At 40.4% G+C, this 17,973-nt stretch overlaps 1 protein-coding gene across 1 annotated transcript in view; it reads right to left on the minus strand.

Annotated features, from left to right (window-relative positions):
- The window catches only part of DCDC1 (doublecortin domain containing 1), a 296,646-nt gene that overhangs the window by 211,008 nt on the left and 67,665 nt on the right, over nt 1-17,973 (minus strand). Inside the window, exons 6-7 of the mRNA XM_075188616.1 lie at nt 2,766-3,001; nt 221-314 (exon numbers count right to left, since the gene is read on the minus strand). Coding sequence (XP_075044717.1) covers nt 221-314; nt 2,766-3,001 — 330 coding nt within the window. The remainder of the gene's footprint in view (nt 1-220; nt 315-2,765; nt 3,002-17,973) is intronic.

Consider the following 17,973-nt stretch of genomic DNA (forward strand, 5'->3'; position numbering starts at 1 on the left):
TTAGAAACACTGACGTAAATATTTAATCGCAGGTGTCCCAATGTATTTACTATATTTTATGTAATCCCCATGACATATTATATATTGTATAACATTTGGAGAGTTGGAAAGGCTCTGCCTTACCTGTATTATTTCTAAAACGTTTGTGCACACGATTAAATTGTGGCTCTTTGCAGTTTGAAGTTGTTGACATATACAATACACAAAAAACATTCCTTACTGTTTCTTAGATCTTCAACTTTCTCTCCGTTAATGTCAAACACCCACTTTGCGGATGAACCGAGCCCCACTTTGGAAGTACACTGGTCTAAAAACTAAAGACAATAACAAAATATCAATTAAATGATCAGTTTAGTCAAACAAAGAGAACACCCTGTATAACTGGTCATTGTACATGTTTAACATCACTTACAATCACAGAAGCCAATTCATTTTTTTATTGTGCACAGAATTACTTATTTGTAGCCTTTGAAGGAAATGCAGAGAGGAAGCAAATGGCAAGAGAGACACATAGGAACAATGAGCGATGATTCCAATGGCAAGAGGCTGCTGATGGCTGAGTGGGAGGTGAGTGGGAATCATAGACAATAGGGAATTGTCACGTATGTATTATAATGCAAGCCATTTCCACAAAAGACATATTTAACAGTAGAGAAAATATGTGGACATTTAAGTATACCCGTCACATTTGAAAGAGCCAATAAAGACTATGTCCACCTTCAGATTACTTTTACTTAATGGCTGGTATGTGCACCCCCGTAACTTTTAATAAATATTTATTTTATTCCCACAAGGCTAAGGAAAACACAAATAAATTTAAATATTAAATATATATATATATACATATACATTGGTAACACTTGCATTGTGCCCACTTACTGTGCAGGCACATTCATCATCCAGTAAGCAAACAGATTCCTTAGGGCAGTACTGGCTAACCTGTGACACTCCAGGTGTTGTGAAACTACAAGTCCCAGCATACCCTTCCAGCAATAAGCTGCTATATATTGGCAAAGCATGCTGGGACTTGTAGTTTCACAACACCTGGAGTGTCACAGGTTAGCCAACTCTGCCTTAGGGTAAGCACATACAGGTGGCTCTACATCCGCTCACAAAGTGTTGCAAATATTGTGATTACTCTGATAACCACTGTAAGTCGTTTATTACAAGGGAATATTTTAAATCTTGTTACTAACCTGCTTTTCGGTTTTGCAATTAGCTGGTTAAATTCATAGCGAGTTTCATATTGTTTCTCCTTGGGACAGACAGGACTTTCTTTTGGTATTATTATTTAAAAAAAAATCATGGGGAAAACCAGGCAAATATCCAAATGCCAGTTCTCCATGAGTATTCCTACAGTTACGGTGACACTATTTATCTATCCAGGGATGAGAGGACAGGATACGTGATAGAGGTGATAGAGGTGGGGGGGACAATGTATAAATGAGGGAAAGGAGAGTGGGGACAGGGGAACATTGTAGGTTTAGGAGAGCGTAGAGGAGTGGATGATGGAGGATGTAGGCAATGGGCAAGTAAGGAGGAGGAGATGGGGAGCAGGAGATGGGGAGCAGGATAGTCTTCTAGTGTGATTGAAGGTTGGAGGGAGGGGAGGGGAGGGCAGGGGACAGGGGTAAGGCCTAACAACGGCCATGGGGTATGACAATGGTAGGTAGAAGAGGTACGATGGTGGTGATGGAGAGAGGGAAGAGGGGAGGCATGATGTGAGACAGGAATAGGAATAGCATAAGGGCAGAAATAAGGTATTACAATGACAATTAAGACAAAAGCTAATAAATCAAGGAGTCGTGACAATGGCAAAAAACAATAGCATTTCAAGCAATGACAATTAAAGTAGTGGCAGTAAAGCAGCATAAAAGCAGCTGTGAGACACAGGTGACTTAAACAATCAGCTTAGAAAAGCATAACATTGTAAAACAGTTACATAAAATACAAGTGAGCGAGTAACTGCAAAGTAGAAGTGGCGAGTGAAGGGTAGGAGAGAGAATGTGAGAGAGTAGCTAAAGGCGGAAGAAAATATTCATGAGTATACAGTGACCATAAACGTGAGATTATGTTATGGAGCATAAAATGACAATAAAGTTAAGCTATGATAAAATCTGGTAGGCAATAAATAACTCCTATGACCCGGAGGAGATTGAAACGAGCTGTAGATATGGACATACTGTATAGGTCTCCCCAGTAGCGGGTTTTGAAAGGGAAGGTTGAGTTATAAGAGAACATGGCAGGGAAATGACTCAGGTTCATATTAAAATGTACAAAACGTGCTGTACAATTGCTGGTTTAAAGTTTTAAATTACATAAAAGGCAAATAACTGTGCAAATGGGATCATCTGTCACACCCAGACTCACAGACTAGGGTCAATTTGTTAGCAGCCAATTAACCTACCAGTATGTTTTTGGAGTGTGGGAGGAAACTGGAGCACCCAGAGGAAATCCACGCAAACACGGGGAGAACTTACAAACTCCTCACAGATAAGGCCATGGTCGGGAATCGAACTCATGACCCCAGTGCTGTAAGGCAGAAGTGCTAACCACTGAGCCACCGTGCTGCCCTATGCCGTAGTGACTCTTTTCATAATATAATATAAAAGCTGACATGCGCATGCCCTGACTGAGCATTAATAAACTGTTTAATACACATAACAGAAACATAAATGTAATATACCTCTTTACCCTCTTACTTTCAAGAGTGGTTTAAAGAAAATATCCACTTACAGACATTTAAGAAAAGTAGTGCCTCTTACTTTTATCATGAGGGTCTGTACACTGAGATCCCCTTCCATGTCATCCAATGTTACCGTGATCACATGATCATCCTGCCCGTTGCCGTTTACAAACACCAGAATCCTCCCTGTAGAATTTGTAGAAAGTTTTTGAAAATGCTTGAATTCGGCAGGCTTAGTTTTTCCTATCTTCCAATCACTAGGGAGAATTAAGCCATTCATAGTCCAAGTTAGTTTACTGGATAAAAGTGCATTGTCTGCAAAAAAAAAAAAAAAAGTGTACATGTTTAAAGAACTAAAATAAAGCATTATAAGTTAAAATCGGCTCTTGGATTTACAGCCTATTCAAAGGGATTCTCAGAACCACGACCAGTAGCTTCCCACTAAGCATAACATCAGCTGTACCAGGCTGTCTGCACTGATAGCCTGCATAAATCATAGATTTTGAAGGGAACAGATGTTCAGGGTATGAAACAGTGATACAACAATTTAGTCATAATTAAAATTCACCTTAGCATGCCTTTACCAGTGATCAAAGAATCATTGAGCTTCTCATCAACACCAAGATAAAAAAAAAAAAAAAAAAACAACATGTTAACTTCCTTTTGCAATTGAAAAGCGAACCTTCCTTTTATGCTGATTTTAACAACATTTACGCAGAACTTCTTGTTGACGTCTACGTGACAGTTGATTAGTAAGTGGGTGTTTTACTCAGTGCTCACATAAGATAAAAAAAAAAACAATGTTCTTGGGTTGTAATGCTTTTATTTAAGATAATCATGTAAAGCAAGAGGTAATTAGAAACAAGATTTTTAAGATAAGATAAATAATATAACATTATGACAATACTAAATATTGTAATAACTGTAAAATAAATGTAAGCAGGGGAAACGCCACCATCATTTTAATTGATTTTCTCCATTAACAATTATCATTTAAAAAATAAATAACTAAATGCATCAGCTTATCTCCAACACTAAGGGTTAAAAAAAAATTAATAGCATATTGCATTTTTAAAATATATCTTTAGTCAGACAGCTTTGTTGGCTGTTTGCCACGGTTCACTGTAAGGAAGGAAGAAAAATGTGAACCCCCAGACAAGTATGTTTTCAAACTCACTTGATAGTGGTCAACCGGATTCTCCAGCAGACAAGCAGATATTTGTTTTACTTGCAGCAGAAGGTAGCGGGAAAAATATAAGCAACGATTTTCAAATAATCTTTTGGAAACAGAGAGAAAAAAAATTGACTGGAAATTAATGTTATTGGGGTTAATAATAATGTAGGGATACAAAAAGAGCCAAATTGTGTGATTTTAGCAACAAAAAATATAGGGATTTTAGAAAAATATTGGGATCCAAAACCAAAACCAAAACACGAAGTTAATCCAGATCCAAAATCAAAACCAAAATACAGGGGTCAGTGAACATCTCTACTTAACACCAGTGGGTAAGACGGCAAATACGATCTTACAAATCAAATATGGGGCATTAAGGAAAACAAAGTCTGTTCACCTAATATATCTAAAAAATCTAGAATGAAGTACAAAATAGTCACCAGTAAAACTGTACAATTAATGTACTCAATCACCCGGAGAGGGTAACTAGCGCACCTTGGATGCTTATCACTAAGCTGGGTAGGACTCTGTCCCTCCCACACCAACAGTCCCGCTGCTGTATGTTAGCGCAGTCAGTGCTCCTTACTAGTGTACAGTGTTCACATAAAGAGAGCATTCAGCGGCTGACAGACAATCCTCTATCCAGCACATCTATTAGTGTTCTAGTTAGACTGCATCACCTCACAGATAAAACCAGTGGGGCTTTTTTTGTTTTTTAGCTTTACGTTTCCATCAGTGTCTACTTAAGTAACCACTCCTTCCCCTGATCATAAGACCTCTTTAAACAATAATGTAGAAAGCATATAAAGAGAATGACCTGTACCGTTCTTAAACAGGACTGTTTCCTCAGAAAATCGTTCAGAGCGTTCTGCTGCCATGTTTCTGTGAGTTTGTCCCACAATCCTAGTCACCTAATGACTTTAATCAATAAATAAAATACCTGGTTTATTAATCATTTATACTACAGTAAACCATGTTTTTTTTTACCTCACTATTTCAAATCAGAACATTGCATTTATGTGACCTTATTTACAAGCTCAAATTTTAAACCCTTAAGAGGAGGGGTGTATTAGGGCACCTCTTTGCCCACCAAGAAACATACCACTGTTATATAATCTGGAATCCAAGGGTCACCTTAACAATGCCCATTGTCAAATCACCTAAAACCTAACCTATACTGGTGGCAAGATTCCAAACTGGGGTATAACAACAATAACGCCAACCAAGACCCAAGAACCCCTCCAGGATTCACCTTTGTGGACAGTCCAGGGATTTCCCCTAAATATACATTATACATATATATATATATATATATATATATATATATCCCATGTCCCACCAGGAACACCAATAAGCTTCCTCCATTTAACTGCAACACAGGTTTTACAACTATAAAGATGTTTCGTTCTACATTGAAAGTACTTCTCCTTAGTCTAACTTGACAAAGGTGGGCTGGGCATGACGGCCTCTACGTGGCCTTCTGAAAAGACGGTAAGCTGAGCGTACCGTTACCTTTTATCATAGTGCCCACCTGCGCTGGGCATGCGCTGCTCACCTCCTACACCTACCAGGTCTCGTAGAACGCATAATCCTCCTACTCTTGTGCTATTTACTCCTCGCAGTGCACTCTAGGCAAGACAGATTCAACACTCCCAGTATATATGTAACAGTGGACAACTCTTTGGGCTTTCTGATGCATCACTGCCCTACCAGCTGACTACTAAGTGGTTTCATAATAGTTTTTTTTACTCACAAGGCCTGAGTAATTATGGAGAGCAAAGCAAGAAAAGGGAGTCTATTTGCTCCTTAATAAACCATGTTACAATGCAAGGGGTGCAAATTAGTTTATTATTTTGCACATAAAGAAAATACTGGCTGCTTTTTCACATAGCACACAAATACTTGATAGCTTTATTTCATACTTGCCAACTTTTCCTCCTTGGCTTCAGGGAGATCCTGGGGGAGGTGGGCGTGTGGGGGCGGGGCTTGATGTATCGCACCCGTTTGGCCCCGCCCCCTAAATGACTGTCACAATGTTTGCCAATTACAGCAGGGGGTGGGGCTAAGATGATGCAATATTTTCATCATTAAGCCCTGCCCCCAGCCACTTATCTATGGCGGGGGGTGAGAACTGGGAGGATGCCCTGCTCTCCCGGGAGCCCGGCAGGTCTCCCAGAAATGCGGGAGTCTCCTGGAGAGTAGGCAACTATGCATTAAAGAAAAGCAGCTAATGAATCTCTAGAGACTGAAGTGTCTTTTACATTTCTGTCTCCTTACTGAAGTCATGTTGTCTTATCTGTCAGTCTTTATTAAATCTTGGTCTCCATGAAAATGGCCACCTCCATAGACATCAATATATGGACATAGGACACAATTTCTGAACTGTGTCATCATGCCACAGATGGCGAAGCCAACCACGTCTTGTACTGGCTCAGCATCAAGGAGAATGCCAGACTCTTCAGGGAGTGAGGGAGATCACCACTATTTCAGGGAGTCTCCCTGACATTCAGGGAGAGTTGGCAAGTATGCTTTATTTTTACACTGAAATTTAAAGTTGATCTAGGACATGTCCTACCCCGACTATAAATCTGTCCCCATATTAAATATTAAATTTACCTCACCCCTTCCAATGCAACGTGGTGCAAAGTTACTCCTTTTTTATGCTTTGCTCTCCTTAATGACTCAGGCCCAAAGTCTTTATCCCTGGCCAATTAGAAAGACCATAAAGACAGCCCCAGTCAGTTAAGGCTAAGATTGTAGAATGGATTTAATGCATTTAAAAAAACATGTATGAATAAATGTGAAGATGCTAAATTAAAATAAGTGTGTTGGGCTTTTACTTCCATTTTTTAACAGCTTCTAAAAACCTCTTTAATATAAAAGGTTGGATAGTGAACCCAACTAAGGGGAGTGTCAACCAAAAACATTCCTATTATCACTGTGATTGCTTCCAAAGTACGAAAATAGAAAAACCTGTCTGCATTTTCATTTAAGCTCTTCTATCAATCTGCAGTTGTGCTGATGGCAATAAAAGCTAATGTCATGTTCTATTATGTCACCTGTCAGAATCACAATTGCTGCAATGTTTGGTAAATACATTGTGCCCTGGTCACATTCCTCTGTGTTGTTACTCCGTTCTGCGTTAAGTATGCAAGCTTTTTGTTTTGACTTGTTTCTGAGTGTCATTACGGACAGCCGCCGGCAAAATGGCTATCTTTAACTAATTACGACAGTTGCTGTCATTAAAATTTATAGCCAATAATATTATCCTGACATAAAATCTAAAGCACTCCGTGCCTCATCTTTCAATTTTATTAAAATTACCAACACCCTGTCTGGGTGTCAGTCAAATCCTTGTCAACCCCGTTTGAACTTTGGCGTGAAATGTTTGTGAAAATAAATAGGGATGTTTAGAATTATCTACAGAGTCACCTCTATGCAAAGGATGCTATATATAATACAGAAAACGAGGGAACGATAGCTCTTAGTTCATCAAACTCATTGATTGATCCAAAGTTATTAAAACACATATTTATATAGCAAATAGGTGAGCACAAACCTCTACAGTAAGATTATGGCGCTCAAGAAAAATAGATAATATTGTGTTCTATGGCAAAGTACAGACAAGTAATTTAGTAGAGGTTTGTTCTTTGAGGATATGGGGTTCTATTTTAAAAGCCAAAACGTCGCAGAGAACGGCTGTTTCTAGCAATGACCGCCGTCACCAAAGACCTCTATCAGAAATCAGTCGCCACAGTCTTACGCTGCATCCGAAATACAAGCTTGCGTTGTTGCAGAGGCGGGAGGGTTTCGTCTGGGACACCTGCCAGGACAGGTATGGTGAATTACGGTGATACTACACTGTACCAATGCGATAGGTGACAAAGCAAAATCATCATCATTTATTTATATAGCGCCACTAATTCCGCAGCGCTGTACAGAGAACTTATTCACATCAGTCCCTGTCCCATTGGAGCTTACAGTCTAAATTCCCTCACACACACACACACACACACACACACACAGTCAGACAGAGAGGGAGAGCCTAGGGTCCATTTTGGTAACAGCCAATTAACCTACCAGTATGTTTTTGGAGTGTGGGAGGAAACCGGAGCACCCGGAGGAAACCCACGCAAACACGGGGAGAACATACAAACTCTACACAGGATGTTATCTTCCAATGATTATAGGCCAACCATAATAAATAGATGCCTTGGTGAGCGTTATTTTAATGCTTGTGTATGCCATGTTCCTCGGATTAGTCTGTACAGTGCTGTAGAATTGTCTGTCTCTATATAAATCAAATGTACTGATAATGATCCCTATTTTATCCTTTCACAGGTGTGACAATCGCTCATTTTCCCACAGAAGCCAATGGTTGTTAAATGCTTTTTGGGTGATCTTCCACTTTTCAATGTCCTCAGTCTTTATACAGAATGTGTAGCAAAAAAATAAATAAATTTTATTGCAGTACCATGTCAGCCAGAAATATCTATGTGATGTTGAATACTTTCATGTCAAAATAGACAAAAGTATTATAGTAGTGATACCTTTATTGGCTACCCATAATAAATGTTTTTTATTTGCTAGCTTTCAGAGTACAGGGCCTCTGTGCTTTGAAAGCTAGCAAATATGAAACATTTATTTTGGGTAGCCAGTAAAGGTATCACTCCTATAATACTTTTGTCTTTTTTGACACTGAAGTATTCAACATCACATACAGTTTTTAACGGTGAGGGGATATGAAACATGTTTGAACTCTTGGGTTATAAAGGAATCTGAAAAGTAACTTACACACAGTGTCTCTTCTATCAACATATCCAAAAAAAAGGGTTTTGAACAATTTAGTGTGGGACACATGACAACTTTTGTGTTGCCCATAGCCAACCAATTAGATATTAGCTTTCATTTTCTAACTTGAACTAAAAAAATGACAGCTACAACCCGATTGGTTGCTATGGGTAACACTACAGTTTTCCTGGTAGTGGCCATACAAAGTGCCCAATGGCTTCACCAGCAAGTCCATCACCTATTGACTTCTTTATAGGTATAATAAAATATATGATGAAGAACCTACTAAAGTAAATAATAAGAATATTAAAAGTGATCAAGGAGCTTCATGAGCATATGAGAGCTTGAAGCCACATCCATATGGTGGCCATGCCTAGTACCACGGAACGGGGCTGTCAAAAACAATGTTATTTCTGTATAAAATCTAGCTTGAAAATGCAAAAACTGTTTCCTTCCAGTATTGTGATGTTATGTGCCTATTGTTTTATGTGCCTATTGTTTTTTGTGCCTATTTTTTGCATCATTGAGTTTAGTTTTCCCAGACAGATTAGTGCACCAAGATGGCCCTGACAGACAGAATAAAATATTTGCATAACATGATGGACAGACCCGGCCAGACACGGGCAGATCTGGAAGTTCCATATTGAAGAAGATTATTTGCACGGATGGGAATATTTTTTTTCTTGCATGATGGAATATTATAATGATTGTTAAAAGGGTGGAGATTATGCATATTTGAAGGTGTTGGCAGAGTCTCCAGGAATCGGCACTGAATTCGTAGCCGGGCAAACAAAACAGATTTTTACACCACCTAGAAGGGTGACGCTAATCTCTATTTTGACCGTGTGGTTGCATTTGACACTTGTGCCACCTTATGTCTGGAGAGATAGGATGGGGGGGGGGGCAGTCTAACGTAGGTCAACCATAGTGAGGGCATATTGGCATAAGTGTAAGTAAGGCAGACACGCCTGTCAGCAGCCATATCACTCGCTGGTCTCTGCGGTCTGCTGCAATCACATACTGATGATGATGATGGGCAGCACGATGGCTCAGTGGTTAGCACTTCTGCTTTACAGCACTGGGGTCTTGAGTTCGATTCCCGACCATGGCCTTATCTGTGAGGAGTTTGTATGTTCTCCCCGTGTTTGCGTGGGTTTCCTCCCACACTCCAAAAACATACTGGTAGGTTAATTGGCTGCTAACAAATTGAACCTAGTCTGTCTGTGTGTGTATGTTAGGGAATTTAGACTGTAAGCTCCAATGGGGCAGGGACTGATGTGAGTGAGTTCTTTGTACAGCGCTGCGGAATTAGTGGTGCTATATAAATAAATGGTAATAATAATAATGATGGCCGTCGCCAGCTAGCCGATGGTGCTTTCTTATTGATAGTGCCTATATTATATAATTTTGTGGCCATATTCTCGAATTAATATTTTGCCACTTCAATCCTACACAAGAAGAGATATTCCACCTGCCTTATTATAGAGATATTTTATTTACAGCGTACAGCTACCACAATAATAATTATTTCATACAGAAACGGAGCGGCCCTCCGCTCGGTGGAGGATTTTAGTGCGTGGAGAACCCCACAAGACGCACGCTATTGATTAATATCCATACCATACCTACAGACTATAACTCAGTCTCCATTTCTCCAGGCAAAGCGACTAAGTGGAGGCACATATGGAGACGCAGAGATTTTTCCGTCATGCTGGTCATAGTATATATACCCCAAGGTATTTAAATAAACTAAATAGTTGAAAACACTTTGGGATATATTTCAAGGGGTGAAATAATGGTGTCAAAATAATCAATGTAAGAAGATTGGCGTAGTATGTTCGTACTAAAATATTAACCGTGAAACATTATTTAGCTTCACTTGGGTTACTCTAACAAAAATCTCCCAAAAGGAGAAAGTGTCTGGTCATGAAGGGGTTACATATAAACTGACAGCAGCTCTCAGCAAGCACAGAAGGTAATTCTTGCCTGGGGTATAACACACCTACAATGGTCTCAGCGGAAACCACCCATATTAAAATGTGTTTTATTTCCGCTAGTACAAGTTACTCTTTATCTGTTATGCAAAAAACAGTCTTTACTAACAATGTACCCAACTTTATCATTTTTGCAGCTTTTCCCTGTTAAATTATTCCAGTGTCATGGATCTTATAACATATATAAGATAATTAGCTGCAAGCAATCACCAAAACAATAAACGTGATGAAAACACTGACAAGTGATAAAAAAAACAAGAGAAGCGACAGCCCAACTTGGCGAATTTAGACAATCTTGTTTTCTGTGGTTTAGGAAAGATGGACATGAACATAACGAAAAATGACAACTACCTCACACTTGTGTGATTGTAGTACAGATAAATAGACAACGTGTAAAGGACAATTTTCTGAAAATTAAATGCCTGCACAAATATTTAGATATACTATTAGAGTATTAAGCATTAGTGAAAAATGTGTGATGGAGTATTTAATTGTGGATCCCTGGAACATACAGAAGAAGTCTAGGCTCTGTGTAAGTACTAATGCAGTAGTTGTATAATAAGATGCCCTAGGTTAGTAAGATCTTCCAACGTTTCGATGAGCGGTCGAGTGGTCTTGTGGGCATTCCGGTAAACGCTAGCTCATTGGAGGACATTGGTGCTACTTCTACCTTCACTGTCCTTGGTAAATAGGCTTCCACAATGCTTTGCATAAGGAAGCCTCGCAGGAGGCCCTTGGCAATGGCTACCAGCCGACAATAGTCTTCACTGGCCACAAGCTTTGGTAAATAGGGGGAGCCCTAAACTCTATAAAAACTCAAGTTTGTGCAAGATTTAGGGCTTAACTCACTTTGATAAACAGACCACTAAATATTGATTGTGTACATCACACAGATTCTCAATGAAATTTTCGGATCGCTCAGCTAAACTGGCCACACACCGATTTAGACCAACCTTGCATTCCGCGTGGCCCCATCTTGAAAGATTACCGTGTGATCTTCTTGGAAGGAAATTGGTCATTCAAGTTTGGACATTTGGGGCTAGATTTACTAAGCTGCGGGTTTGAAAAAGTGGGGATGTTGCCTATAGCAACCAATCAGATTCTAGCTTTCATTTATTTAGTGCTCTCTACAAAATGACAACTAGAATCTGATTGGTAGCTATAGGCAACATCCCCACTTTTTCAAACCCGCAGCTTAGTAAATCTAGCCCTTGGTCAGACCTCACAAAGAGCTAGTGTGAGACCAGCCGCGAAGCCAAAAGTGTAAGGAGCTGAAATTGGCTAGTTGTCTACGGTGATCTGGTCACTTGGCGCCTATATGGCCGGGCCTAGGTCATTTAGCAACCCATATGTGTGGCTTTAAAGATTGCTGTTGCTCTGTTTAATGATCAGTTTGTACAGTGTGTGGCCGGCTTAAGAGTGAGCATCCAATAGGAGAGTACTAAGGGTCGGTATTCACTGCGTGGTGACCACAGCTTTGATCTCTAATAAGGGATTATTGATCTCTGTGGGATGACCATTTATGACTACACAAAAAATACAGACCTGCATGATGTATGTCCTCATTTATGTCTAAAAAAATCATAAGAATAAGATGGCATCAGAACTCTTTTTATTTTATGTGTCACTTTACATTTTATTGTTTTGTGTATACAGGTATATGCACATATATAAATGTGCTTATCTATATAAAGGGAAAGTAATGTGCAATGCCTGGTCTCCAACACCTCTGAGAAAGTGTGAGATAGTTGTGCAGTGTCCACTACTTCAATGCCATTTAAATATCTCAACCGTCAACACGAAAATCTAATTTTCTGCCTTTCACCAAGTACCTGTACATTATTAGCTGGAATTTAGCAAGGATGACCCTAATCCTTCCATCAGAAGGAGCAAAGTGTTTCTGTTCTCCAGTTGCCACCACCTTTATACACTGTGGGCCAGAGTCATTAAGGAACGTATCTGCTGATTCTGTGCGTATCATCCGCAAAATCGCTCTGCGCATGCTCAGAACAGGACGATACGCAAGAGAACGCAGCCACGTCCAAGTTAGCTTCAAGCACAAACGACAACTACTACAGCCTATGATTTCGGCGAGGGAATGGGGGTGGGAATGGGCGGATGCACGTAGGCAATGTAAAGATAGGGGGGAATACAATTCCCCTCAAATTAGCGCGGCGTTCAAGCTATTACCGTTATTACGGTAGTTATAACCCGGCTTTCTGCTCGTAGCTCAGGTATCTGCGAGCAAAAGTCGGCCTTGAAACTACTGTAATAACGGTAAATAAGCCCATTATTACCGTAACAACTGTAATAATGCGCAGGCCGCGTTACTTTTACCCGTAACGCGGCCAACTGAATTCTCCCCTAATAGCGTTCCCGTGCAGCCAGTCCAAGTCAGACTCAGACGCACACAGACGTACGCTGGTTTTCCTGCTGTATCTCTTGTACCAGCTAGAGGTCTAGTCCTGAATACTAGTTATGATGGCTGAATTATACATGCTATAACATGTGTTTGTAATCAAAAGCAACTGTAAAAACGTCTGTTATGTACAGTAGGCATTAGGAACACCCTAATAAATGTTTTTCTAGCAAAGGAACAAGAATGTAAAAAAAAAATGTCCACGTATAATCATAAATGACTAGAATATTGACAAGTAACATTAATTGAATATATTTTTTTTTCTATGCGTTCTTTTGAGATTTTATATTCTACATAGGTATTGTACGTCCTGCTGTGTCTGATCTAGCAAAGCAGAGTAACTCTACACCCGTAGTCATCACCACACGTATCTTTAGATCCATTCCTTGTTGACTTAGGAAATATGCAGAGCCGAGTTACGTGACATTTAAAACAAACGCTGGCTGCGCTTAGTATGCGCGCCTTATTGACTTATACTTTATGCATTTACCTCTATAAAGAGAGATCACGCAGAATACACAATTTGCACTACATGTCCACATGGCTGAAAATTTAGTTATACATTTGTACTAGGTATGCTTTCTTTTTTTTATATTTTTTTTGCACAGGAATGTCATTTCCAAAGCCTTGAAACCATCTGAGAAATGGATGAAAATAGGGACACAGTCCCCACTTATGTGCTGACGAGGCTGCATTTTGCATCCAGTAATGAGTATGCTTCTTATAATTTAGCGTGCCAGCCAGGAGATAGAGGAAAAATGTGTTTACACAACACATAATCGATATGTCGGCAAGTGTTAATGTATCCTGCAGCATCATTGATTTATTCATGGTTGGTGAGCTGAAGCCAGAGAACAATATTCTCTTTTTATACGTTTGTAAGATGTCAGACCCGCACTTTAATTACCTCCAGTTTGTGTTTTGGGAGTGCATGCCAGTGTAATTATCTCGACTCGGGTCAGCGGGGTAAGAGGGTGAGGTCACGTGACAGAGTCCGTCCTGACTGTGGCAGCTGTGTCTAAGCTGGCATCTTTCTTTAAACTGCGGAGACAGCTGAGAGCTGGCAGTGAGATGGGCAGGGGCTGCTATTGTAGCTGAGTCACACACAGTTGGCACAGACGGAGCCTAAACTGTTCTGGGTGGAGATTTTTCCCTGCAAAGATCTAAGAGGTCCAATATCTAAAAAGAGGGATTGAGTCTAGATGGACATGATGTATTTACTTGTACGGCTTTCCTGTAAAATCTTATAAAAAGCAGATTCCATTTGCCAAAACACATTAAAAGCGCGCAGCCCAATGCCACACAAATTGTTTAAAAATTAACAAAGTTGTGAACATCGATATCAATTATCCCAATATCCTCTATCTTTCTCCTGTATTACTTCACTGAACCCCAAGAAACGTACAATGAATTGTTCAGAGTTAAGCTTACATATCACATCTGGGGGTAAATGTATGAATCTCCGGATTCTTCATCTCCGGCGTGTTCAGCCTCTTCAGCGCTTAAATTTAAAGCAGCGCTGCATTGTAAAGGGAAGTTTCCCTTTACAAGGCAGCGCCGCTTTAAATTTAAGCGCTGAAGAGGCTGAACACGCCGGAGATGAAGAATCCGGAGATTCATACATTTACCCCCTGCTCTCTTAAAGCATTACCTCCCCATTCCATTCCAGATAGATTAAACTCCTCCTAAAGCTTTAGGCACTAACTTAATGGAGTCTAAAGCCGGTCAAAAGAGCTGAGGCTGCAGTGATTTAATATGTTGTGACACCATTGGCACTGCCCCGTGTATGGATTCATCAACCCACATAGCACATATCTGCGGAACAAGTCTGCAAAGCTATCAGTCACTCTCTGCCTGTTTAGTTAGAGATGCACCTACTTTCTAACATATGCTGCAAAGCAGTGAAAGAGAGCATTATGGATTGATATAGTTAAGTTATAGTTATAAATGCTCCACTTAATTGAGGCATGTATTATTCCACTCTGTAAAACACTATTTCCCAGCTTTTTTTTACCTCCCCTCCAGGCGATCCCGAGGAGAGGTCCAAGTGGCAAGCGCGGGCTGCATGTGTCATTACTGCTCCGCCTCCTGCTGCTCAATGCCGTGATTTGCTTCCTCGCGCAGTGTGGGACGGAGTCATGATGAGACAGCTTGCAGTGAAACGCGTCAATAGGGGTATGCAGGACGGTGGCCCGCTCTCCTGGGAAATCTCTCTGAAATTGGTTATTCCGGGAGAGCAGGGGAGTATGGCGCAGCTTCTGATATATATTAACATCAAATATTATCTTGTTAACATAGCTTCAGCCTTCCTCCAGCTACTAGAACATCCTATATTTCTCAGGTCCCTGTTCCTGAGATACCTCTCCCCAACCCAACTCATGACAGCCACCCATCAGCTCTGTGGATTAGTAACACAGGAACCGCAGGGAGACTTCTCCCCCGGCTCCTTCCTACTTTATTGTCAGATTGGTTTGTTACAGCTTGTAACACTTGTTTAAAATGCCTGCTGGTAGGTTATTACACATAGGTGTCACTTTGATTAAATACATCCTTTTAACTTGTTACTGAAATTATGGGTAATGTGCGGCCCTTTCGAAGGTTAGAGGGCCACCCATGCGGCCCCCGTCATGCATCCGGCTGCCCATCACTGCTCTTTAAGGCAGTCTGCAGGATAAATGCGTAGAGGGATGATAAATGCACCTCCTAATAATGACCTGTAGGTGTCTCTGTTGCTCTCGCCTTTGGCAAACTTTTTGCCACCGACTATATATAAGACAAAAGCAACACTGAAGCTAGAAGAGAGGACTTCTCAATATACCACAGAAAAGGGGAATTACAATAAAACGATGCACATAATGAGAGCCATGCTTATTCCTTAATTAAATAAAATGCAAAATTCACTTTTCTACTCACCATGCTAAAAAGCATGATGTTTTGAAAAATAACAAGACAGCACTAATTAAAGTTATATTTATACTTTAATTATATACATATGTGCTTGCTAACAGTTACATGTCATAGCACATAATCATCACTCTGCCCATCACACAGCATTTATGAGAATCTTGCTGTGCGTGTGTGTACTCCACATAACACAAAATATAAGAGAAAATAAAACAATACCGGAGGCTGCTGCAAAACTGGCAAATCTGAAACACAGGTTATAGTCAGATCATCTGTCAAAACAAACTTTTACAATTTAAATAACAAAAAATAGCAGTTTTCCATTCCTTTATCACTGATTTTACAAACACGCACATAGTACACACTCGTTTCCTTACTCAGGGAGAAGATTCCACAGGAAAACAATACATAAATCATACTCCTCCCATCTACGGGGCAGAGGGCGTGGTCATGGCACAATGTGGGCGTGGTCACACTGAGATAGTTGTGGTCACATCGCTTTTGGGGTTTAAGTCTAGTGCTTTTGCAGCGTTAGGCTGCACCTTACACCCCTCCCAATACCCATTCATTCCCTCCCACTGGTACACATGTCGCCCCCGTTCACCACTGCTGTTCTATGCAGAGGGACAAAGCCTCCAATCAGGACAGTTGGGAGATTTGCATAAATCATAAAACTAAAGTGTACATTACTATACAGTAATCCAGTACTTAACTAACCACAGGGAGCAAAAACCAGCTCACATAAAAACACATAGGAACAATTTAGCTTGGTTGGCTCAGGCTCTCTCACAGGACAGTATGTCCCTAATGTTCCCAGATAGTATGGGAGACTGCCTGGTCTAAGGAAACGGAGGTCCAATCATCCCTCTTCCATTTATTCCCTAAATAGTGACTGCCAGCAACTATACTGGCCAAGCAAAACTTACCTGCCATCTAAGCTATCCAAACCATGACTCGATCCAGCCCAATCATGACATGATCCGGCCAAACCATGACTCGATCCGGCCCAATCATGACTCGATCCAGGCCAAGCCATGACTCAATCTGGCCAAACCATGACTCCATCCAGCCAAACCATGACTCCATCCAGCCAAACCATGACTCAATCTAGCCAAACCATGACTTGATCCAGCCAACCCATGACTTAATCCGCCCAAATCATGACTCGATCAGGCCAAACCATAACGCGATCTGGCCAAACCATGACTCGATCCAGCCAAATCATGACTCATTGCGGCCAAACCATGACTCAATACGGACAAACCATGACTCGATCTGGTCAAACTATGCCTCAATTTGCACACACTATAACTCAGTTCGGCCAAACTATGACTCAATCCGGCCAAGCCGTGACCCAATACGGCCAAACTATGCCACAATTTGGACAAATCATGATTCAATCCAGCCAAACCATGAGTTGATCCGGCCAATCCACGACTCAATCTGGCCAAACCATTACCATTTTCTCTGGATTTTGGGCTAAATGTAGCTTCATAAATAAGCCCCTTAGTACGTTAACATGAACACATGCAAAATAACATTGTCCTAAAAATATGTTATCCTGATTTCTTTCCTTTAACATTTTCAATACTTTGGATCTTGTCTCTGCATCAGTATTCCTGATTTTATGTCAGATGACATTCATTGCTTTAACACTGGATTTGGCATAAATAAAGTTTTCATCTTATAATACATTTGCCTGCCATTAATAATGTATTAAGCAATGGGTACTAGTGCGGAATATGATATATATAACTCATGTATATTTCCCTATCTGTATTTGATAGTAGTGGTGGCATACAGAAGGCTACGGGGACATCAGGTCTTAGTTTTAGATGGCTTGACAAATGAAATCATAAGTGACGGTAATGATACCATGGATGGGTTTGCTCACTCTCGGGAAAGTGCCTGCTTCCGATATGCACGACTTGTTACTTTTGTCCCCGGCACACCTACAACCCTTTCTCTCAGAAGACAAGACACATCTGCCACTTCCTCCAGTCTA

Source organism: Mixophyes fleayi, chromosome 10, assembly GCF_038048845.1.
Source record: "Mixophyes fleayi isolate aMixFle1 chromosome 10, aMixFle1.hap1, whole genome shotgun sequence".
NCBI classification, from domain to species: domain Eukaryota; kingdom Metazoa; phylum Chordata; class Amphibia; order Anura; family Limnodynastidae; genus Mixophyes; species Mixophyes fleayi.